This window comes from Nicotiana sylvestris, chromosome 11 (genome assembly GCF_000393655.2).
Source record: "Nicotiana sylvestris chromosome 11, ASM39365v2, whole genome shotgun sequence".
NCBI lineage: Eukaryota > Viridiplantae > Streptophyta > Magnoliopsida > Solanales > Solanaceae > Nicotiana > Nicotiana sylvestris.
The window spans coordinates 145370511-145391886 of record NC_091067.1 but is presented as its reverse complement, the minus strand read 5'-3'; the positions used below and the strand labels follow the sequence as shown (position 1 = coordinate 145391886).

Here is a 21376-nt window from a genome sequence, read left to right as displayed (position 1 = left end):
AAAGGAAAGATATTTTTATTATGATTCTTCTTTTATCCTTCTAGAAAAAATGAGCTGATGTATATAGTCAAACATGACTTATTACAAAACTAACTGGGCCCGGGTATTATACAAAATGGGCCCAAAATAATAAAGCTAAAAGCTAATCAGAAATTAACTATTGGGCCTTGTATTTGAGGAATCCTTCGGCCCAACAAAACCTAAGGAAATATTTTTAAAGTTTTTATTTTGCTTTAGCATGTTAAACCACTCTACTCAATTTTACAAGGTAGAGTAGTTTCGGGTTGATCAAACCCGCCAAGAACAAAACTACGCGGCAATTGCGCTACACCGGAGTAGCCTACAACCGCACAATCAAAGGCGTTGGTAATTGTAGCTGTATATAGTTGTACTAAGTTCGAACTATTGCCACACAGACGTAATTAATGCAACGGTAGTCTACATTTACTAACTCGAAGTATTAGACGCCTCTGATCAGAATATGCTATAATTTTTATGTGATTACTTTGTCGTTTTCTACTTTTCAGGTGATTCTTATTGCTATTGATTTCTCGATAAAGTTGCCATTTACGTTGAAGCAATCTATGGTTAAAGCTGCAATTGAGGTGTGTACTTCTACTTCATTGTCATAAAAGTTACATTTGCTTATCTGATTTTTGATCAAAATGTTTGGACAGGACCACTATGTAAATTTATTAGGGTTTCATTGGAAGTGCAAGTTGGGATCTTAAATCGTTTATATACTCTAGTAATAGAAATGATAAAAACTATGAACAAGAAAATAATTTCGTTTCCGAGTAAAACTACATTGAATGAACTGTTTGCTGGAGAAAAGTGATTTTACTATGGAAGTCTTTTACCTTGGTTATTACTCTAATTTGACTTGTAGTTCTGCCTTTGGATAGTTTTCCTTTTCCCTGATATTCACGTAGAATTATGTAACCCGTCTTACAGATGCAATGTTACCTGAGGTTATGATGGATCATCTGCTTTCAGTCCTCATGATTACAAATGTGTTAAACGCATACCTTATGAAATAACACATCACCAGCACATCTTTTTGAGTCCTCCACAATGAAGAGTTATGATTTCTGCATATTGCATGCAAGGGATGCTGGACATAGAGTTTGTAGAAGTTGATCAGTACCTCTTTGGTACTGTTTATTGAATAAAATTTTACCTCTGATCATTGAAAAAAAAGGGGGATGTCGTACAGAGAGTCCATTCTCAAAGCTCTAGTGTAATCACAAGATAGTTATACCGATTGAACTAATCCAGGGTAGTTAGATCAACAGGACCAAAAATGTCAAGCACATAGAATCCAAAGTACACTTGTTAAATCAAATGTTTGGTTGCCTATCTTAAGTATCACATCATACAACCACGCTTCAATGCTATATTTTTTATCAGTGAAATGAGAGTTCTAACAGGCTTTGGAGGATCGATTCCACGTATGTTGCAAAATACAGGGATGAATAGTGGCTAGGGGCGGAAGGCCAACCATGAACGAACATGGCTGGTTTTCTGCGAATCTATTCAGTAGAGTGTATGATTTTGATGGCCTGAGGTAAAGCACTCAATGGGCTAGGGTGACCATTGGTACTCTTCGACCGCTCGACGTAATGGGGACAAGATGATGTGACATGCTACGGTTGAATTGTGAATTGTCACAATGAAAAGTGATTGACTTCAAGAACTGTTGAGAGAAGATTTGCTGGAGAAATCTTTCGTTTTTGACTTTGAATTGATGAGGAATGATTGCATGTTTCTTAATATAGATTAGGCTGCTTCTCTAATCGGATCATAAGTTCCCTTTTCAAGCTCTTTTAATTAGAAAAATAAAACTTCTCTTTCACCAATCTCATAACTCCATCAATTTGGAAATGTCTTCTGACAATTTCTTGAACTTGTCTCTCATTTATATCCACTTCCTTGCTTTCTAACAGTCCACCTTATTTACTTCACTATGTAAGCAGGTATTACCTTTGTTAGCCAGAAGCTCCACTTATTGTATGAGCATACGTCCTTGGGGCCAAATTTTCAGGGCTGTGCTGTAAACTCTTACCTTCTGGGTTGGCCTCTCCTATCCTATTGTTTTAGGTAAAGGATGGTCAGATAAAAGGAATAGAGTGTGTAAATAATATCTTTATGAGGTTTCATTTTGCTAGTTGTTCAGAGACCAAACCAAAATTTTGACCTTATTTTTTGTGTTTCACATTCATGAATTTGGACGGCAGGACTTGTGCAATTCTCTATCAAAAGAGATCTACTGACTTGGCTATGATTCAAAATGGGGAAGGCATCGGAAGCACATTGCACATTCATTAAGTTTTTTGAAGGAAACTAATTAGCAAAAGAGATTATCTTGAGAAGCAAGACATCATGAAATTCTGCTTATCACAATAGACATCTCAAAGCACATTATTTAGGCAAGATCGACATTAAGATCAAAAGTACCCTAAAAGTTCAACAGTAGGTGAAGTGCTGATTGAGATACAACTTCATAACTGTCAAAGGAAGAAAGAACTATTTAGGGATATGAGATATGATTGCTCTACATAGCTGATGGATCATCCACTAATGAGCTTAGTAATCAAATGGAAGTAGAGGAATATCACTTGGTTGCAGAAAATTTCCAATTTAGAGGGGGAGCTGAGACACATTGGCAATAATCGAAGTTATCAGATCCAGGGTGAATCTCTGACAGACAGAGATCTACTACCACCTATATCCCAATTTATATGACACTTCCATTTTGGGATGTTTAAACTGTTCAACAGCATTTTAGTAATTCTATATCTTGCCCAATTTTTAAAAGTTCAAATCTGTTTAACTACAAACTTAAACGTTGACGTGAAAGTAATTTTTCAGTTATTACCATGATTTTCCCCCCAATTTATACAATGAACTCCATGCCTAGTCAACTGGTATCTGCGCAACATAAAATTGAAAAAATGAAGTATTTCTTTTACTAGTAGATAAGAAGTGTTCTGAATATTGTGCTTCTTCCTCCGACTTTAATTAGCCAGGTTATTTCGGGGAGTCAAACTGAAACAATTTTGATTTGGTTCCAAATGTTGATTAAGTTCCATTTGCAAATAAATATTACTGAATTTAGGGACTATAAAAGTACGATTATTAGCCACAAAAGTTGGACTTTTTTGAAGGAATGTTTGGGAACTTGTGAGATCGATAGCTCTGCGCAACTTATTTCCCTTCAAGTATTTAGCGTGGTTTTTGTTTTTCGTTTTGAATCTATCAGCTTCATCCAGCTCCATTTTGCTCTTTTCTTCTGTATCTGCACGTGACAAACATGTCTTAAATCTTCGATCTTATATATTGCAGGGAGAAGAATTTGATACCTTGCAGATTTTTGTCGACTTTCTATGTTTCCTTCCAGGAGCTTGCTAATTAGGTTACAACTTGTGAGTTTGTCTAATTAGTTTGTTTGTCAATTGGCAAGTGTATTGTCTTAGCTTGGCTACTTTATTCTTGCATAATGTCCTTTGAGCTCTTTTGCTTGTTATTCCGATTCTTCTGTTAATTTGACTGGATCAAAGCTCTGAATATCACGTGGCTTATCTAATAGGTGCACTCAGATATTGATGGCTCATTAAATATTATGTTTATCAGCATGATCATCAAAATCTTCTCATTACAGTCTCAGTTTTCTTAGTAGCAAGTTAATCACAGTTATCAAGAATTCTGCATAGATCCATAACGAGTATGTGTCAGAACTGGAGCAAAAAAGCTAATCTGTCCTGTCAATTGCATCTCTTTCTTTTTCTTCGTTTTGCTTTTCTGTTTTTGTTTTGCTCAATAAATTTGCTTCTACTTCTCTTGACAGTAAGGCCAATCATCTTCGTTTTGAATTTCTGTTTTATTACATTGATCTAACTTTGTAGAATCAAAGGGGGAAAAAAAAGGAAAAGGAGCTAGAACTTCTGAAAATTATGGTCAGAAATACAGCTTGTTCTTATCTCGTCAGAAACAATCTATTTTGACAACTCATTTGAGAGTTGTGATAAATCATTCTAAAGCAAGAAGGTAATCCTATTAAAATGGTTAACGAGGAAAAGTTATAATTATACTATTATACGAAACAAGAGATGGTTTCAGAGGGAAAGTAAAAAAAAGATGGTTATAGATGGAAATGTGTCGCTGACGGAAAACTTTATCACGATTATAAGGGGGCAAAAATGAGCGGAAGAGCATGCCAAAATTCATGGATGCGGTATCGACTTTTGGGGGTATAGCAGTGTGCTAAAGTTCATGAGTGCATATCGGTTGCTGCAATTATGTCATTGATGGGAAACTGATTAAAATTCTTTCATGTAAGTTAACTTTGACGTCAAATGCACGTGGAGCAGCCATCTTTCCTTTTCCCTTTGATTAGCCATATATTACCAATTTATTGACGGATTATTGCCCACTTCTAAGTTTTAAGTATTATTCTTGAAGAAGGTTCTTATACACAAGCGCAAAATTTTGCATTCTTCATTACTTTTAATACATTTCACGTCAACCCTCTATTGCTAGACTCAAAAAGAATATGCTCATCCCCATATAAAGCCCCTCCTCAACCCACCCAAACAAGCAAAACAACAATATAGGAACTTTTTCCTGGTTCGTATGATGGCCACTTTGCTGCAATTTCTTCTCCGTTTACTGGTTTCACAGCTTGTAGATGACTTCCTTTTGTCATGCTCTGGATAAGTGCTCCAAAGTTAGTAATTTTGTGTCATTAGACATGTAATGAAACATTAGGGCAACTGAAGTCAGTCATGGTTATGTCCAAATTATCAGAACTCCATACGTGCCCGGAGGCAAAATTTAGAATTCTAAATTGATGGGTTCGGATTACCATAGCCCATTATTCCTTTCTGACAATCAAAGCAACTTGAATAAATGTATCTATTTCAAAGCTATTTAATTATATTTATAGAGAACAATCTGAAAGCACTGGATGCACTCCACGCTTGTGCCTGGTTTCTGGCGCTTTGAGGAAGTCAAAGGTGCATAAAGGATCTGGCTGTATCTATTAAAATTGGGGCCTCAATGTTATGATATTGAAGTTTTAGTTTTTTCTTTTCCTGAGAACTCCTTCAGAGGGCCTCAATATTATGATATTGAAGTTTTAGTTTTTTCTTTTCCTGAGAACTCCTTCACATGAGCTTTTGCTGTTATGTGTCAAAAGTATTGCTAAATTGATGCTAAAGCTAACAGTATTTCAAAGCTATTTAATTATATGTTTATTGTTGCATGACATTGTAAACTGTGATAGAGCTTGATCATTTGTTTGTGTTGCTGGCTTTCTGCATTGCTGTGGCAGGACATACTTTTCTCAAGATAGTAGGGGTCTCTTTGCATCTTCTTTTTATTTTTTTCATTTTCTTTTGGCTGGAAGCCGCGTTCACGATCCGTTGTTTTTTGGTCAGATTGTGTTCATAGGTATTCTTGAAAATAAGCGATACCACTGTCACATTTTCCACCAAGATAGCAGAAAGGAAGAGTCAAGATAAAAAGCCAAGACAGTCATGGAAGTTGAGGTACGCTCAACATGGCCTAGACACCAACATTATTAAAAAAAAAGCCTATGTCTGGATCCTTTCAGATATACATGATGACAGACAAGAACTCTTGTCTAAGTTTCACTTATTTGTTTTGATGTGTAGTTTCAGCTTAAGAATCACGACTCATGCACCAGAACAGGGGAAACAGAATAGTTAGAACTACGATGAAGCTATTAAAAAGCTTAGCGTCAGTTAGTGTTAAAAAGTACACAAACACGGAAATACCTAGGTAGCTTACATTATTAGATTATGTTTCTTAATTAAGTAGATGCTCATCAGTGGGCAACCCACTGCAGTCCGACAAGAATGAACTGGCTATCCTCCTACTGTTAGGGGCCAACTTGATAGTAAGTAGCCTTTGAGTAAACAAAGTCCACATTCAGATTCTGGTGACCTCTACAGTCGAAAAGTCATTCATAATATGTAATTATAGTTACGCTTCAACTCATCATTCAGTAACATGAGAAACCAAATGATTAGTGCAAAAGTGATAGCCATAATGGGTTTCATTGATAATAAAATACTAGCATTAGTCTCTTAAAGCCAAATATGCTCTTTCTAGTTTCAATGATACCTGAGAAGAGTAGGGAAAAGCTGTAGGTACCTTCAGCTATTAATCAATACAACTAGTAGATTATTTATATCCCTCATCTCTCCAGCATTAACTTTTTCTTGATGGTGGGCGTACTTTTTGGGGCTTTTGTATTTAAAAATGTAGGGAGCCTCTATGCTCTTAAAGAAACATAGAAAATTAGAGATCATGATGCTGATTGTATTTCTGTTTTATTTTTTCACCTGAATACTGCAGAGTACGGAATATTCATTAACATTTTAACAGTATAGCACAGGCCAGTGGCCAGGAAACTTTTTAACTTTATCTTAATAAGTTGTAGTTATGAGGAATAATTCCTTCTAGTTGAGAGTAGATTCAGGATTTGAAATCAGTACATGGATTAGACCTGCACTCATTACTAGAAAAAGAGGGGAAAATCTTTGCCTGGTTTGTTTCACGATCACTTTGCTGCACTTTCTCTTTTCGGCTAGTTTTGAGTTGTTGACTTGCTTTTTCCTGTTATGGTAAGTACTTCTCCTAAATTTAGTATTTTCGGTGATTTAGGTAGAAAGATTGAAACAAGAGGGAAGAGAAGTTATTTATGACTATGTAGAAATTTATCCGGAGGGAAATCCAATATCCATTATTCCTTAGTGATAATCGGGGCGAACTTAGTGCATGTGTGCGTGCGCATAATTATACATGGAGAGTTCGATCTTAAATTATTGGCTACTCCATGCTTACATCCTCCCTGTCTATGTGTAGTATGTGGCTCTTGAGGAAATCAAAGGTGCATAAAGTATTTAGTTGTATCTTTTGAATTTTATAGCAACAATGTATGATGTTGAAGTTTTAAGTTTATTCCCCTGAGGACTCATGCGCTCGAGCTTTTAGTATCCCCCCCTGAAGACTCAGTTGATGCTAAAGCTACCGTGTGCTTCCATTATCATTATCATGGGAATGACGAGGATTAATCTATTGTTGCATGACATTGGACTGTGACTGCGCTTGATCTTTTTTTTTTTTTGGCTGCATAGGTATGACATAGGACATGCTTTACCCAAGATAGTAGGGTCTTTAGAATCTTGCTGATATCCATTATTAGGTCGAAAATTGTGTCCTATTTGCGTTTTTTTTGGGGCTGGAACCAGCATTGAAGATCAGTTTTTTGGTCAGATTTGCTGTTTGTTGAGGATTCTGGCTTTGGAGGGCTGAGTATTGGTTTGGTTATATGAGCCGTCGTGTGAAATGAAGGGTGACTGATGTAGTTCACATGGAACTGGGGAACTAGAAACATAACTTTGTTTTTGTTTTGTTTGCGAACAAACAATATTTTGTCAGGCCTTATGTCTGGATCCTACCCTCCATTCTCTAAGTTTTCTTATGAGTTATCGAATTACATAGTTTGACAAGGAGTTTCAGCTTAAGATTCACGACTCATGCACCAGACCAGACTAGGGGAAACAGAACAGTTAGACTATGATGAAGCTATAAAAAGTTTAGAATCACTCAGAATTAAAGAATACACACACATGGGTCTAAGCAGCTTAGTTTATTAGATTATGTCTCTTAATTAGTGGGAAGCCCACCCCCGTCCGACAGAAAAGAACTGGCCTTCCTCCCTACTGTTAGGGGCCAACTTGATAGTAAGTAGCCTTTGAGTAAACAAAGTCCATGTTCAGATTCTGATGACATCTAAGTCAAAGTCATTCATGGTAAATGATTTTAATATACTTCAACTCATCATTCAGTAACATGAGAAACCAAATGATTAAGTGTAAAAGTGTAGGCTGATAGCCATAATGGTTTCATTTTACAATTAAAAATTTAGCATTACAGACTCTAAAAGCCAAATACACTCTTTAGAGTTTCAAAGGCACCTGAGAAGAGTAGGGAAAAGCCACAGCTATTAAACAATACAACTAGTAGTTTATTTATATCCATCATTTCTCCAGCGTTAACTTTTCCCTGATGGTGGGGGTACTTTTCTTAGGGCTTTTGTATTTAAAATTTTTAAAAAGTGGAGAGTCTCTTGGTCTTAAAGAAAATAGAGAATTAGTGATCATGTTGCTGATTGTATTTCTGTTAATTTTTTTTAACCTGAATACTGCATAGTACGGAACATGCATTAATAATATTGCAGTCCGTTGGCCACAAATCTTTTCGATTGTCTTACTAAAGTTGTTCTTAGTCATGTGTTCAATACTTCCTCTTGTAGAAGTAGATTTGGGATTTTGAATCAATAGGATGACTAATGCACTAATTACTCTTTTCTGATAATGAGTGCGAAACCAAGAATTTCAATAAGGATGTTCGCTATTAATATATATGTATAATAAGTGATATTTGACCTATGTACACAATATAATTTTTCGACAAATAGTGTTCAATTGACCACCTTTTGCAGCTGTAGCTCCGTCCATGAATGAGTAAAAACATAATATAAATATAAATATGCCTGCATCTGCTGGTGAAGGCTACATCTGCCTACAATTTATGAATTTATTGTGAAAAATAATACAGTACTAATGGCCGATTAATATGTAAACTAGTTGGTTGACTCTAGAAAGATGAGCAATGTTGAATAAGATGAGATGAAAGGAGCACTAAGCTTTTGTTTGCCAAATCGCTTTCAACACCCTCTGATGATAAACTCGTTTGAAACATCCAAATCAACAATGGTCAAGTCATTTTTTGGTTAATGTCTTGACCAGATTTTAGTTATTGAAGTACATAAACGTGTTACGTTGTGTTTTGCCACTGTCCAGTCCATAGGATATAGTTGCTACTTGCTACTATGTTATCATGTATTGACAACCAAAACTTACTTTCCGCAATAATCATGTTATCGATTAATGCTTATAAGAGAAATTTACATACAATTGCCTTGCCTCCTAAGTGATTTGATTGTATAAACCGGTCATTATGTCGAACTAAAACTCAATAATTATTCCCAATGGGGAGTAGTAGTTGCCTATTGGGAATGCTTTTTGTTGCTTCAATACCTCTTGTCTGCCTCGAAAGTGATAGCCAAATATTAATTAGGCAATAAGCACCAAGGATGAATATTTCTTGACGCCCATGAATAGTGCTATCCATTGTAATAAGCAAGTTTTATTTAGCTGTCACTCTTGTGGCTATAACTGTCGCTCTTAATTTTCTTAACACCTTGAAATCTTCCTTATCCGAACAATTTCATTAGAAGTGGTAATTAGATTTTGGACTGACAAAATTTAGAGGTTTAAGAATGATTGGACAAGTTATGATTAGTGAAATACAATTCTAACACAAACTCAATTAACTTTTCCCAAAACGTTGAGGTGGAGTTAAAACTGTATCATGTTTTATATGAATATTTAGCTAGGACATGTTATTTTTGCAAGTGGGAATAGACTGTGGCAAGTCAACACATGCTGTCATTGGTATGGATTATGAAAGTTGTTGTGGTAAGAAATCTATCTATTCCCATAGCAGAGATTAAGACATAAAATACAAAATTAATTTTAAGTGTTAAACAGATATACCATTTAGTAGTTTTAATTTCACTTTGCATCACGTTAATGTATATATGTTTTATCTTATAAAAATGTTTTCTCCCTTTTATCTTCTAATTCGCATTATTCACGAACCTACTCGAGCCCAGCTCCCAAGAACTAAAAGAATCCCAAGGTCCACTCTAATAAGTCCTTCAGCCAAAAATAAAAAAAATATTTTAAATAATAATAATTAATAAGTCATTCATTGACCCGTAAAATATGCAACTATAAGACTTGCAAACAGAAGCTCCAAATGGACATTTTTTTAATCATTATGCAATAAGCCAAATGTACATAATATCGTCAATCTTAAAAGGGATTCTTGATTAAACATCACTAAAACTAGAAAAACAATAACTGCCACACAATGAAAAGAGTTCCTGAACATTAAAACTTGAGGAACTCTTTTTGTTTTCTCCCCTTAATTTAAATAAATATAATTATGGAATAAGGTTTGCTGAAAAAGCATCAAGAAATCCAATCCAGTTCTCATCATCTTCTTCGCCTTCCTCTAACCTTGATTGAGTCCAATATTCGTTCTGAGGAGTCCTCTCCATTATTTCATCATTTCTTGCAAACCTTCCTCTTATGCGAGGTCTACTATCTGCTAAAGTCTTCCTGCACTCATACTGATATTTGACGACAAAAAATAAAAATAAAAATAAAAATTTGATGTGAGATTTAATAGAAACCAAGATAGAAAGTATGAGTGCGAAAGATGTAATTTTTATCATTTTGGAAGTCCTTATTGTGGTCCCTAAAGCGCATTAACATCTAAAGGACATATCATAAGTCTTGTATGCACATGGTACGTGCCATGCATATGTTAATTAAATATAGGAAAAATAATATTCGAAAAGTGTATATTTTTTATATATCCATTTTATATGTTATATGCAAAAATTATACAAATTTTATACGTTTTTCGGCTACCAAATATAAATAGTTTCTGGCGCTGGCTAAAAGTGACAAAAGCCCTTAAATATACTATCCAGAAATAATACTACTTGGTGTCATCATCTGATGAGTCTTAATCCGTATTTTATTATTATATGACAAAATATTATAATTATCGGCTAAATTAAGTGAACAACGAAAACGCCAAGATTTATTTATTTATTATTATTATTTTAATTTTAAGAGTCGGTACATGGTGAAAATATGTCATCAACATCGTTACCTTAATCTTTTTATTAAAATTCCTTTGATTTCGCTTGCTTCTGTATCTCTCAATCCGCTCTTTCTTCTCTTCAGGACTGTATCTGCTAGCTTTATTCATTCCTTCAATTATGCTGTTACTCTCACTGGACAAACTGCTTTCTGACCGGTGATTATGTTGCAATAGGTGCATTACCTGTTCCATATATGTAATGTGAAGTTAGAAACAAATTTTCATAGATGTTACTGTGTAAAAGAATGTTCACATTTTAAGGTGACCTAAATTAAAAGATAACTATAGGTAACCGTCCATAAAAAGTATCATAAAAAGTCTAATTAGTAACCTGAAATATAAGGTAGATTAGCTGTTACAATATTTAAAATACACAAGTGTAAGAAATTATTTACATTGTAAGTGTATGTAAGTTATATGTATAAATAAAATTCCTATAAGATATATAAATGTGTGTAGATTATGTATTGTAAGAGTTTGACTTCTGTGCATTAACAGTGTATAATATTTGTATACCATCTTAAGTTATGATTTACAACAACAAGTAACTGTCTATAGTAATCCTTATTTAACCGGTTAAAATACACGATTGATAGCGTACGTAAATTAATGTATATGAGTTCGTTAAGTAGTGTACTTCACCTGCAAATCGCCGGTGCTTAAAACTTTTCTCACAGAAGTAGTTTCTGAGTCAAGAAAACCAGTTGGTGAAGAAATCAGTGGACAAAAGCCCTCCATATTATTCTTGAGAAGTGAGTGACTGCTTATGCTTCTTTGAATCAAATTACTTGGATCATGTATTCCATAACTTGTAACTGAACTAGGAGAACCATAGCTACTACAACTACTACTGTTATAACCAACCTCGGACTTCAATGGAGATAATGAGTCATATTCAATATTATTCACAGAGGGTATGGCCAAAGGTGGTGGTAAAGAGACCAGTGGCATAGTCTGTGAAGTTGGAAAATGTGTATACACATAACTAGATGTGTTTTCCATATGATTGTTGTATCCGTACATAGTATATTTGAGGTTTTGAAGAAAGAAAGTAAATAAAGAGTGAAGCTTTAGTTGAGATTGAGAATGTATGAGAAGACAATTGGAGTGCACAAACCTTCTTAAAAGGAAATGGACAATTTGGAGAGTGACGTGGAAGCTGATGTCATTTTTAATGAGAGTCGTTGACTTGCTAATTTCTTTTAAAATCCCATATATATGTATAGAGAAGATACGTTGGTCTACATGCTTCTGCACTAACACTCCCTCAAAGACATGTATTGTTATATATATTGTAGGATGTAGCTAGAGCGAAGAAAAAGGATAGAAAGAGACTTCTCTAAGTGGGGTCATTACAATCTTGATTTGATCATGTTGCGTTTAGCCAAATGGTGCGTGGATCAATGTCAATGAAATGGGGTAGAATGCTAACAATAGTATTGATATTTTTTACACTGTTAATATTTATAACTTAAAATTCTATTTTATGAAGTATACATATGGCATACACAAAATTATTACCACCAAAGTTTATTGTCTAGTGATATCAGTTGAAATATTCGATAGGCTATTATAGCTTGTTGGCCAAGCTTCTCCAAGGTCAAAAGTATTTTTTTTTTTTAAAAAAAACTGTTTTTTTTTTGTTTAAAAGTTGAAGTGTTTGACCAAACTTTTAGAAAATAAAGAAAGTGCTTTTGAGGAGAAGCAGAAGCAGAAACAGTTTTGGAGAAGCAGAAAAAATAGTTTCTTCCCAAAAGTATTTTTTGAGAAAACTACACTTAGAAGCACTGTTTAAAAGCGTGGCCAAACACTAATTGCCACTCAGAAATACTTTTCAAATTAATTAGCCCTTTACAAGCTACTTTTCACCAAAAGTACTTTTGAGAAAAAACTTTTTAAAATAAACTGATTTTAGAAGGTTGGCCAAACAGATTCACACACATGCTAGTCCTTAAATCAGAGCAATCAAATAAAAATTTAAACTTGATAAAAAATTTCTATACATTATTGATCCACAGATGTTAAACTCTTCATTCACACACATGCTAGTCCTTAAATCAGAGCAATCAAACAAAATTTTTAAAACGGTAGGTAGAATAACACCAGATCTTTGTAACCTAAAGTAATAAGATATCATATAGCTCAACAGAACTTTTTAAGACAGCGTTAAGCCGTTAACCATGAGCCAAGCTCTTTCAAAGTATAATTTAACGTAAGTTGATTATAGTTAGTGCTCTATTAACAATATGGTCAAACTATGAAGCTCTAGCTTGATTAATGTATTTTTTCTTTTCTTTTCTTAATTTCTTTTGGGGTGGGGTTTGTTAGTTGTGATATACTGTGGTCCTATGAATCTCTTTGCAGTACAATTCTGAACAATCAGGGGTGGAGCCACAATGTTGGTTTCAGGTTGGCTCAACTCAGTAATTTTTGTTCAAACGCTATAATTGTATAAAGAAATTCAATGAATATGTATAAATTATTAATTTAGAACTCAATAACTTATTAAAATAATTATAATCCTCAACCCATAAGGTTCAAATTCTAGCTCCGCCTTTGTCAACAATAATCTGCCTTCAAGAGACATCAATTCCTACCCAACTTGCATCTTGAAAATAGATGCAATAAGACCCCACCACTTCAGTCCTAAGCTTCAAACAAGGATAATTTTTGTAAAGGATAAATAAAATCACATTTTTTAATCTCCAGCCATGTGACGGGCAATATACGATCTTAATCATGTTTTTTTTTCTTTTTTCTTTTTTAATGTAATAGCTTAATAGGTTAGGGATGATAATGTCTAGGCTATTAATCATCATTAGAGAGACATCATATGGTTCAAACTTCCAAATTGGATGTTTAATCTCTTATTTAGTGTCATTAATAAAGGACTTTCCACATGCAACCCTTTTCCCAAAAATGGCTGAATTGACTAGTGACATGGTTAAATGTCACATTCAAACTCATGACCTTTTTTTTGCCTTTGCTCAAACTGCACTATCAGATTATATAATGTTAGGGTTAGTGGACATGTTATTCTATATGTGTCAATCATCTTTTATCTGATAGAATTTTGAAACTTGTATTTCCGTTTTGAATTTGGATGTCAATATATATATATATATATATATATATATATATATATATATATATATGACAAATACTTTCTTGAAGAAAAACTTTAGAATTGTAAACTAAAACCACGTTAAATATATGTATTAGGCATTTTACTTAGTGAGAGTGGTTTATGTGGCGGACAAGATGCATAAAGCGATGTTGAGATGATTCGAACATGTGAAGAGGAGGAGCGCAGATGCCTTAGTCAGTGGCGGAGCCACCTTATAGGAAGGGGTGTCAAATGACACCCCATCACGAGAAAAATACACTATGTAGGTAGGTAAAAAATTAATTTGTATGTATACATACTATGTATTGACTCCCCTTAATTTTATGATATATTTATTTTTATATATTTTGGCACCCCTTATTGAAAATTCTGGCTCTGCCACTGGCCTTAGTGATGAAGTGTGAGAGGTTGACAGTGATAGGTCAAAGGAGAGTTCGAGGTAAATCGAGAAAGAATTAGGGAAATGTGATTACACATGACATGATACATTTCCAGCTCACCGAAGACATGGCTCTAGATAGGAGAGCACGAAGGTCGAGAATTATGATAGAATGTTACTCCATCCGGTCCAAAATAAGTGATTTTTTGGCCTTTTTTCTTGCGGTCCAAAATAAATGATTTTTTCAGATATCAAGAATGAATTAATTATTTTTTTCCTACATTGCTCTTGGAGTAATTAATGTTGGAGTATGTGTTAGGAGTATTTATGTGAAGAGATAATAAAGGTTAATATGGTCAATTTTATTGCTAATTAATGTTAAAAGGTGAATTTCTTAATATGTGTGAAAACAACAAAAAAATCACTTATTTTAGGTAGTCGAGCAATTTCTATGTTTTTCGTGGGAGAGCTAGATTCTTATTCTTCATTTTATTACTACCGTTATTTTATTACTTTGGTTTTTTTAATACTATTTTTATTGTTAATACTTTTCTTTTCTTCTGTATTTTCATCATCATATATTTTTTACTCTTAGGTTTGAAAATACTTTTCTTGAGCCGAGGGTCTATCGAAAATAATCTTTTACCTCACACAAAGTAAGGGTAAGATTACATAGATCTTACCATCCTTAGATCCCACTTATAGGATTACACTAGGTACGTTATTATTATATTAGGCATTTTACCGAACTTTTTATGGTACTCATATGTGAATGATACATTCTATGATTATCTTTTTTGAAGGCTCTTAAAGTTATCATATTATGCTTTAAATTGCAATACAAGAATAAACTATAGGAGGAGACCAAATTGTTGCCAATTTCATACTATAGTAGAACGTATCTAACATGAAAATATTTTTCTTCCTTTAACGCACATGTAATTTCAGACAGGACGTTAGACTATGGTCATTGAGTTGTATGCCTACTTTAAACTATTATAGAGGAGCCAATTTTATCAATAGATTTTAGGTCTGTTAATGTCCTCTTACATTTGTGAGAGTGATTTTCTTTTATTGAACCGATTACGTGCATAAGTGGCGGGACTCGAATTAGCTACGACGTTACTTTGATACGGTATTAAATTGAGCGAGTACCTCGTTTTACACTAAGTTTAAATTGTTAAAAAGGAAACATTATGCAATAGCTGCAATGTACAAATTTAGGGGTGATAATTTGAGTCCAAACTCATTTAACCCGTCCAATCCATTCAAGGTTGGGTTGCCCTGCCTTTTTCTTGAACTCAACTCATCTTTACCCAGCCCATTTCAACCCGTTTAAAGTTGGGCTGATTTTTAGCCCTTGAGTAACTTTGCTAAATTATCTTAAAAATATTTATTTTTTATGTGATATATTATATATGACCATAATAAAAGAAAAAAAAATCTTATTTCATAATTAAATAATTCATAAGAAAACAACATCCATTAATTAAAGTTTGATAAGAGTTGGGCGAGTTGGGCTATGACCTAAATTTTACCCAGCTCACTACATTCCAAGTAAATTTTTGGGCTGGTCATTGACCTGCGCCCAAAATCAGCCCAATCCGTCTATTTGACACCCCTAGTGCCGTCGTTGTGCTAATTATTCTACCTTTTAGATTATTATCCCGTCCTTCTTTCAATACCTCAATTTTCTTTGTGTAGTTGAATTTTGCATTTGGGGGTCATTTCAAGGCTTCTAAATTAATCTACAGAATTATTACAAGGGCATGGGCTGAGCTAGAGTACAACTTACAGGTTCAACCGAATTCAATGACGTTGGTCTAAATTTTGTATTTGTCTCAAGAAATTCATTAAATATGCAAAAATTACTAATTTAGAATCCAATAAGTGGAATCCCGAATTCATAAACTTCAAATTCGGACTTCGCTTTTAAGAAGAGAATTTCTCATTGACTTAAAATCATGGATATGATGATACCCCAGTTGACATTCGTTAAATTCTTGAAAGACTTAGTTGCATATTCATATATAGGCATATCAATATGGGAATGAGACTGGGGACCTCTAAAGCATCTTTTATTTGTTGCTCTTTGTACTGGGGAAGGGTATGTAGGTCCTTAAGAATCATCTGCATCACTTGTTATGAAATGTATCTTTCTGTCTGCAAAATATATGATGGTTTTTTGGACTTCAAGAATTTTTCTGCATGTTAATGCACAAAAGAAACTAGCGAGATAGTTATTGTCTGAAAAATCTTTTTGACGTTTCGTTCGTTTGTTGGTTACTATCTAAGTCTATATGTATGAAAACCAATCAGAAACCTAAACATTTTAGTATGAGCTCTGTTGCAATTGTAAGTTATTACGAAACTATTGCGTACCCATAACAGTAGCTGATTAGCTGGCACCACCACTTGTCAATAACAAGGAAGTCTTGTCCACCATGCTAGTGGCAACAACAACAAAAACAATAAACCCAGTGAAATTCAGGAGTGGGGTATGTGAAGAATTGTGTGTACACACAGACTTTACCCCTACCTTATGAAGGTAGAGAGACTGTTTTCGAAAGACCCTCGGTCCGGAGAGGCTGTTTCCGATCAACCATGCTAGTGGGATGATCGGAATTCTGGTGTCAAATTTAGCCCATAAAAATATAACTTGAGCTAAACACATCTATTCATTAGCGGATCATTTTGGAGATAACCCAAGTTAACACCATTTAAATGTTTGGCTAATTTCACTACTAAAAATCTAGGAATTACCTACCAAAATTTTGCGACCAAAGTTGGTCGGTCAAAAAAAGAGACCAAAGTTGGTCGCTAATGGAGAGAAAATTATTAAATAATTATTTTAAATAATTTACCGACCAAGGTTGGTCGCTTTTTGGTCGGTAAAGTGGTCAACATGTTGACCGGGCTGGTCAGACTTGCTTGATCAAAGAAATATTAAAATTAGCGACCAACTTTGGTCGCTAATGTGGGACCTAGTTATAACGTTTTAATAATTATATTATTATTTAAAATATTTTATAAAATATAAATAAATATAATTTAAAATTGGCGACCGAAGTTGGTCGGTTATGAAAGGGGAAGCAAGTAGCGACCAACTTTGGGACCCAGTTATAACGTTTAATAATTATATTATTATTTAAAATATTTTATAAAATATAAATAAATCTTATTTAAAATTAGCGACCAAAGTTGGTCTCTTTTCAGGTCAAAATTAAAAATCACTTTTATATTTACTATCTAAATAATATAAATGTAATCCGTTAACACTTTTGTAATACAAGGGATGAATACACTAAAATATACTCTAACATGCTACATATGTAGTTAAAGTAGTACAACGAAGCGTGTATATATATATATATATAGGTCGAGACGTTTTGTTTTTAATATTCAACGATGCATCTGAGTAGGTTATAAGTCGATGAATCAATTTACACACATATATATATTTGATGAAAAATTATATATACTAATGAGGATCTTGACAAGTCTATCAATCCCTAAAAGAACCCGAATCGTTGAATATTAAAAACAAAACGTCTCGACTTATATCAATTAATCTGTTATAATTGATTCATCGACTTATAACCTAGTGGTGAATGAATGTAATTCATTAACTCTGTTATAATACAAATAATGAATACAATAGCATATACTACAACATGCTATATATGTAGTTAAAGTAGCACGAAGTGTGTGTGTGTGTGTTATATACACACACTAACATATACTATAACAAGTTATATATACGTTATAGTATTACAGTGAAGTGTCTGTGTATGTGTGTGTGTGAGTCTCTCTCTCTCTCTCTCTCTCTCTCTCTCTATATATATATATATATATATATATATATATATATATATATATATATATATATAAGAACATATATAGCGCTAGGAACACAAGGTCGGGTTCTTTTAGGGATTGATACACTTGTAAATTGATTCATCGACTTATAACCTACTCAGATGCATCGTTGAATATTAAAAACAAAACGTCTAGTTTATGAATTGATCTTTTAGTTTATAAATTGAAATTTTAGGATATGAATTGAACTTTTAGGATATGAATTGGACTTTTAGTTTATGTATTGGAATTTTAGTTTATGTGTGACGATCCGGCCAGTCGTCTCATGAGTTACCGCTCCGTTTTCCCCTATTTCTGCTTCTTTATGCTTTGTCTATTCGTTTTATGTGGTATTGGGTCGGTCGGATCGAGTTCGGAAAGGATTTGGTAAGGTTTGAGACACTTAGTCTCTTCAGAGTGAGTTTAGGTTGGAAAAGTCAACCGGATGTTGACTTGTGTGTTAGAGAGATCAGATGTGAGTTCCGATGGTTCGGTTAGCTTCGGGAGGTGATTTGGGACTTAGGAGCATGATCGGAATGAATTTTGGAGGTTTGGAGTAGATTTAGGCTTGAATTGACGAAATCAGATTTTTGGCGATTTCCAGTTGATAGGTGAGATTTTGATATAGGGGTCGGAATGGAATTACGAGAATTGCAGCAATTTTTTGTGTCATTTGGGATGTGTGTGCAAAATTTCAGGTCATTCGGGCGTGGTTTGGTCGGGTTTTTGATCAAAAGCGGAATTTAGAAGTTTTTAAAAAACTTAGGCTTGAATCCGATGTGTCTTGGTCGATTTGATGTTGTTTGAGGTGTTCTGAAGATTGGTACAAGTTTGAATAAGGTTTTTGGGATATGTTGATGCCTTTGGTTGAGGTCCCGGGGGCCTCGGGTAAGTTTCGGGTAGTCAATCGGGCCATTCCATGAAGTTGGAACCTGCAGAAAATTGCAGGTCAACGCTGCAGAAAAATGACCTTCGCGTTCGCGAGAGGGTCCTCGCGTTCGCGAAGGGTCAGTTGAGAAGCTGGAAATTTATCCTTCGTGTTCGCGAAGGGCTGGGCAGCTGTGCATCGCGTTCGCGGGGGTGTTGTCGCGTTTGCATAGAAGGAATGGGCAACTAAGCTTCAAGGGGGAATTTGTTCATCGCGTTCGCGAGAGGCGGAACGCGATCGCGAAGGTTGGTCTGAGCAAAACATCGCGTCCGCGATGGGGAGGTCGCGATCGCGAAAGAGGAAAAATTGGTCAAGTTAATTTGTGCTTCGGGAACGCAAGACTTTGACCACGTTCGCGAAGAAGGATTTCAGGTCTGGGCAGAAGGTTTAAAAGGTCGTCTTGTCCGCAAATGTGGGGTTTATTTCTTCTATTGTTGGTCATTTTTGGAGCTATTTGAAGGAGATTGAAGATGGATTCAAGGGGAATCACTTGGAGGTAAGAATTTTGGACTTAAACTCGATTCTATTGTGAAATCTACCTAATGAATCATAGAATCTAAGCCTAAAATTGAGGAATTAAGGCTTGAGATAAAGAGACTTTAAAATGAGAATTTGAGGGATCATTTGGACTCCGATTTCAGTGTTCTTGGTATGTTTGGACTCGTGGGAGGATAAGGATTCCGTTGATGTAATTTTTATCGAGTTTTGAGATGTGGGCCCGAGGCCCGGATTTGGCCAATTTCAGGATTTTTGGTATTATTTGATTATTTTCGCTTGGACTTCGTTCCCTTAGCATATTTTGACGCCGTGATTTTGATTTTGGATAGATTCGGCGCGAGTGGAGGCCGATTCGAGGGGCAAAGACATCACAGAGTAGTATTTTCACCGGTTTGAGGTAAGTAACCATTGTAAATCTAGAATTGAGGGTACAAAACCCCGGTATTTGACTTGTTTTGATAAATGCGGTGACACACATGCTAGGTGATGAGCGTGTGGGCGTGCACCGGTAGGTATTGTGACTTGGTCCGTCATGTAGCAACTATTAAACCGCATATTTGATTTGGAATCTTATATTATTCCGTATTTTAGTCATTTATACTGTATTATAAGCTGTATGCCATGTTTGGGGCCTTGTGCCGACCTGTTGAGACCCTTAGGGGCATTTTTACTATTTTTCTTCACTTTACTTGTTGAAAGCATATCCTCAGTCATGTTTTACCTGTTTAAATGTTTAAAACTGATTTTATGACTCCACTTCTAAATGTGAGGACGGTTTGGACTGAGTTCCCTAATTTTTACTATTGTGCCCGAGAGGCTGTGAGGTTAATAACTGAAAGAGGTTGAGAACCTAATGGTGAGGATATTTATATATGTGTGAGTTATGGATCGGGCAACACGCCGCAATGATACTTATATGGATCGGGCTGCACGCCGCAACGATATATATATTGGATCGGGCTGCGCGCCGTAGCGATATGACGCTTGGGCTGTAGGAGCCCCTCCGGAGTCTGTACACCCCCAGTAAGCGTAGTCGACTTTAAATTATGGATCAGGCTGCACGCCACAATGGTTACTATGATTTCTATTATTATAAGATATTAATGAGCCAGAGTGCTAAGAATGAATACTGGGTGACGAGAGTGAGTCAGGAGTGACTGAGAGGCTTCCCGAGAGGCCATGATCTGAGTGATACCTTGCCCGAGGGGCCCAGTTATGATGTTTTCACTGATTTCACTCTTCCTTTAAAATAAGCCTCTGTTGAAAAATTGATAAGTATATGATTTTAAGTGTTTAAACTGAAATTGATGATTTTACGACGAAACTGGTTTTAAACTGTGAAGTTGACCTGTTATCTTGTTGTTTATTCAGTTATATGATTTTTAACTGCTCGTCACTGCTTTCAGACCTTATTTACGTTAGTTACTTACTGAGTTGGCATACTCACGTTACTCCCTACACCTTGTGTGCAGATCCAGGTGTCCGAGTGGCAGAGTGAGGGTCCTCAGCTGATCCAGAGTTTGCTGGAGATTTCAAGGTAGCTGCATGGCGTCCACAACCATGTTTTCTCCTTCTTATCTTGTTCTTTTCCGCATTTTCTAGACCTATGTTGTATCAGACAGTCAATTATGTAGTAGAGGCTCTAGACCTATGTTCTTTTCCGCTCTAGTTCATGTTTATTTGACTCCCACTTATATTTTATTGTTTTTAAACACTTATTATGGAAATTTGGTATTTAAACTTGTGCTAGAAA

At 35.0% G+C, this 21376-nt stretch overlaps 1 protein-coding gene and 1 long non-coding RNA gene across 9 annotated transcripts; one reads left to right on the top strand and one right to left on the bottom strand.

Annotated features, from left to right (window-relative positions):
* Positions 1-225: 225 nt before the first annotated feature.
* LOC104227080 (uncharacterized) lies at positions 226-21376 on the top strand. 8 transcript variants are annotated; one of them, XR_011403730.1, is made up of 7 exons: positions 261-433; positions 528-605; positions 1977-2100; positions 2238-2692; positions 3346-3425; positions 5439-5549; positions 21096-21376. It is a non-coding gene; the product is annotated as an uncharacterized lncRNA (long non-coding RNA). The 8 variants fall into 8 exon arrangements; XR_011403729.1 differs by lacking the exons at positions 1977-2100; positions 2238-2692 and adding an exon at positions 19953-20020 and having other exon boundaries at positions 226-433; XR_711020.2 differs by lacking the exons at positions 1977-2100; positions 2238-2692 and having other exon boundaries at positions 226-433.
* Positions 9906-12062, bottom strand: LOC104227081 (two-component response regulator-like APRR5). Its single transcript, XM_009779210.2, has 3 exons — positions 11476-12062; positions 10843-11016; positions 9906-10291 (listed from the first exon to the last, which is right to left on the bottom strand). The coding sequence occupies exons 1-3, from the start codon at positions 11854-11856 to the stop codon at positions 10103-10105; spliced, it is 744 nt and encodes a 247-aa protein (XP_009777512.1). The 5' UTR covers positions 11857-12062; the 3' UTR covers positions 9906-10102.

Coding starts and splice junctions, on each gene's coding strand:
- LOC104227081 (XM_009779210.2), bottom strand. CDS start 11,856: ATGTACGGATACAACAATCATATGGAAAACACATCTAGTTATGTGTAT. Junction 11,017..11,475: donor TAAGCACCGGCGATTTGCAG/GTGAAGTACACT, acceptor TATATGGAACAG/GTAATGCACCTATTGCAACA. Junction 10,292..10,842: donor ATTTTAATAAAAAGATTAAG/GTAACGATGTTG, acceptor GTCAAATATCAG/TATGAGTGCAGGAAGACTTT.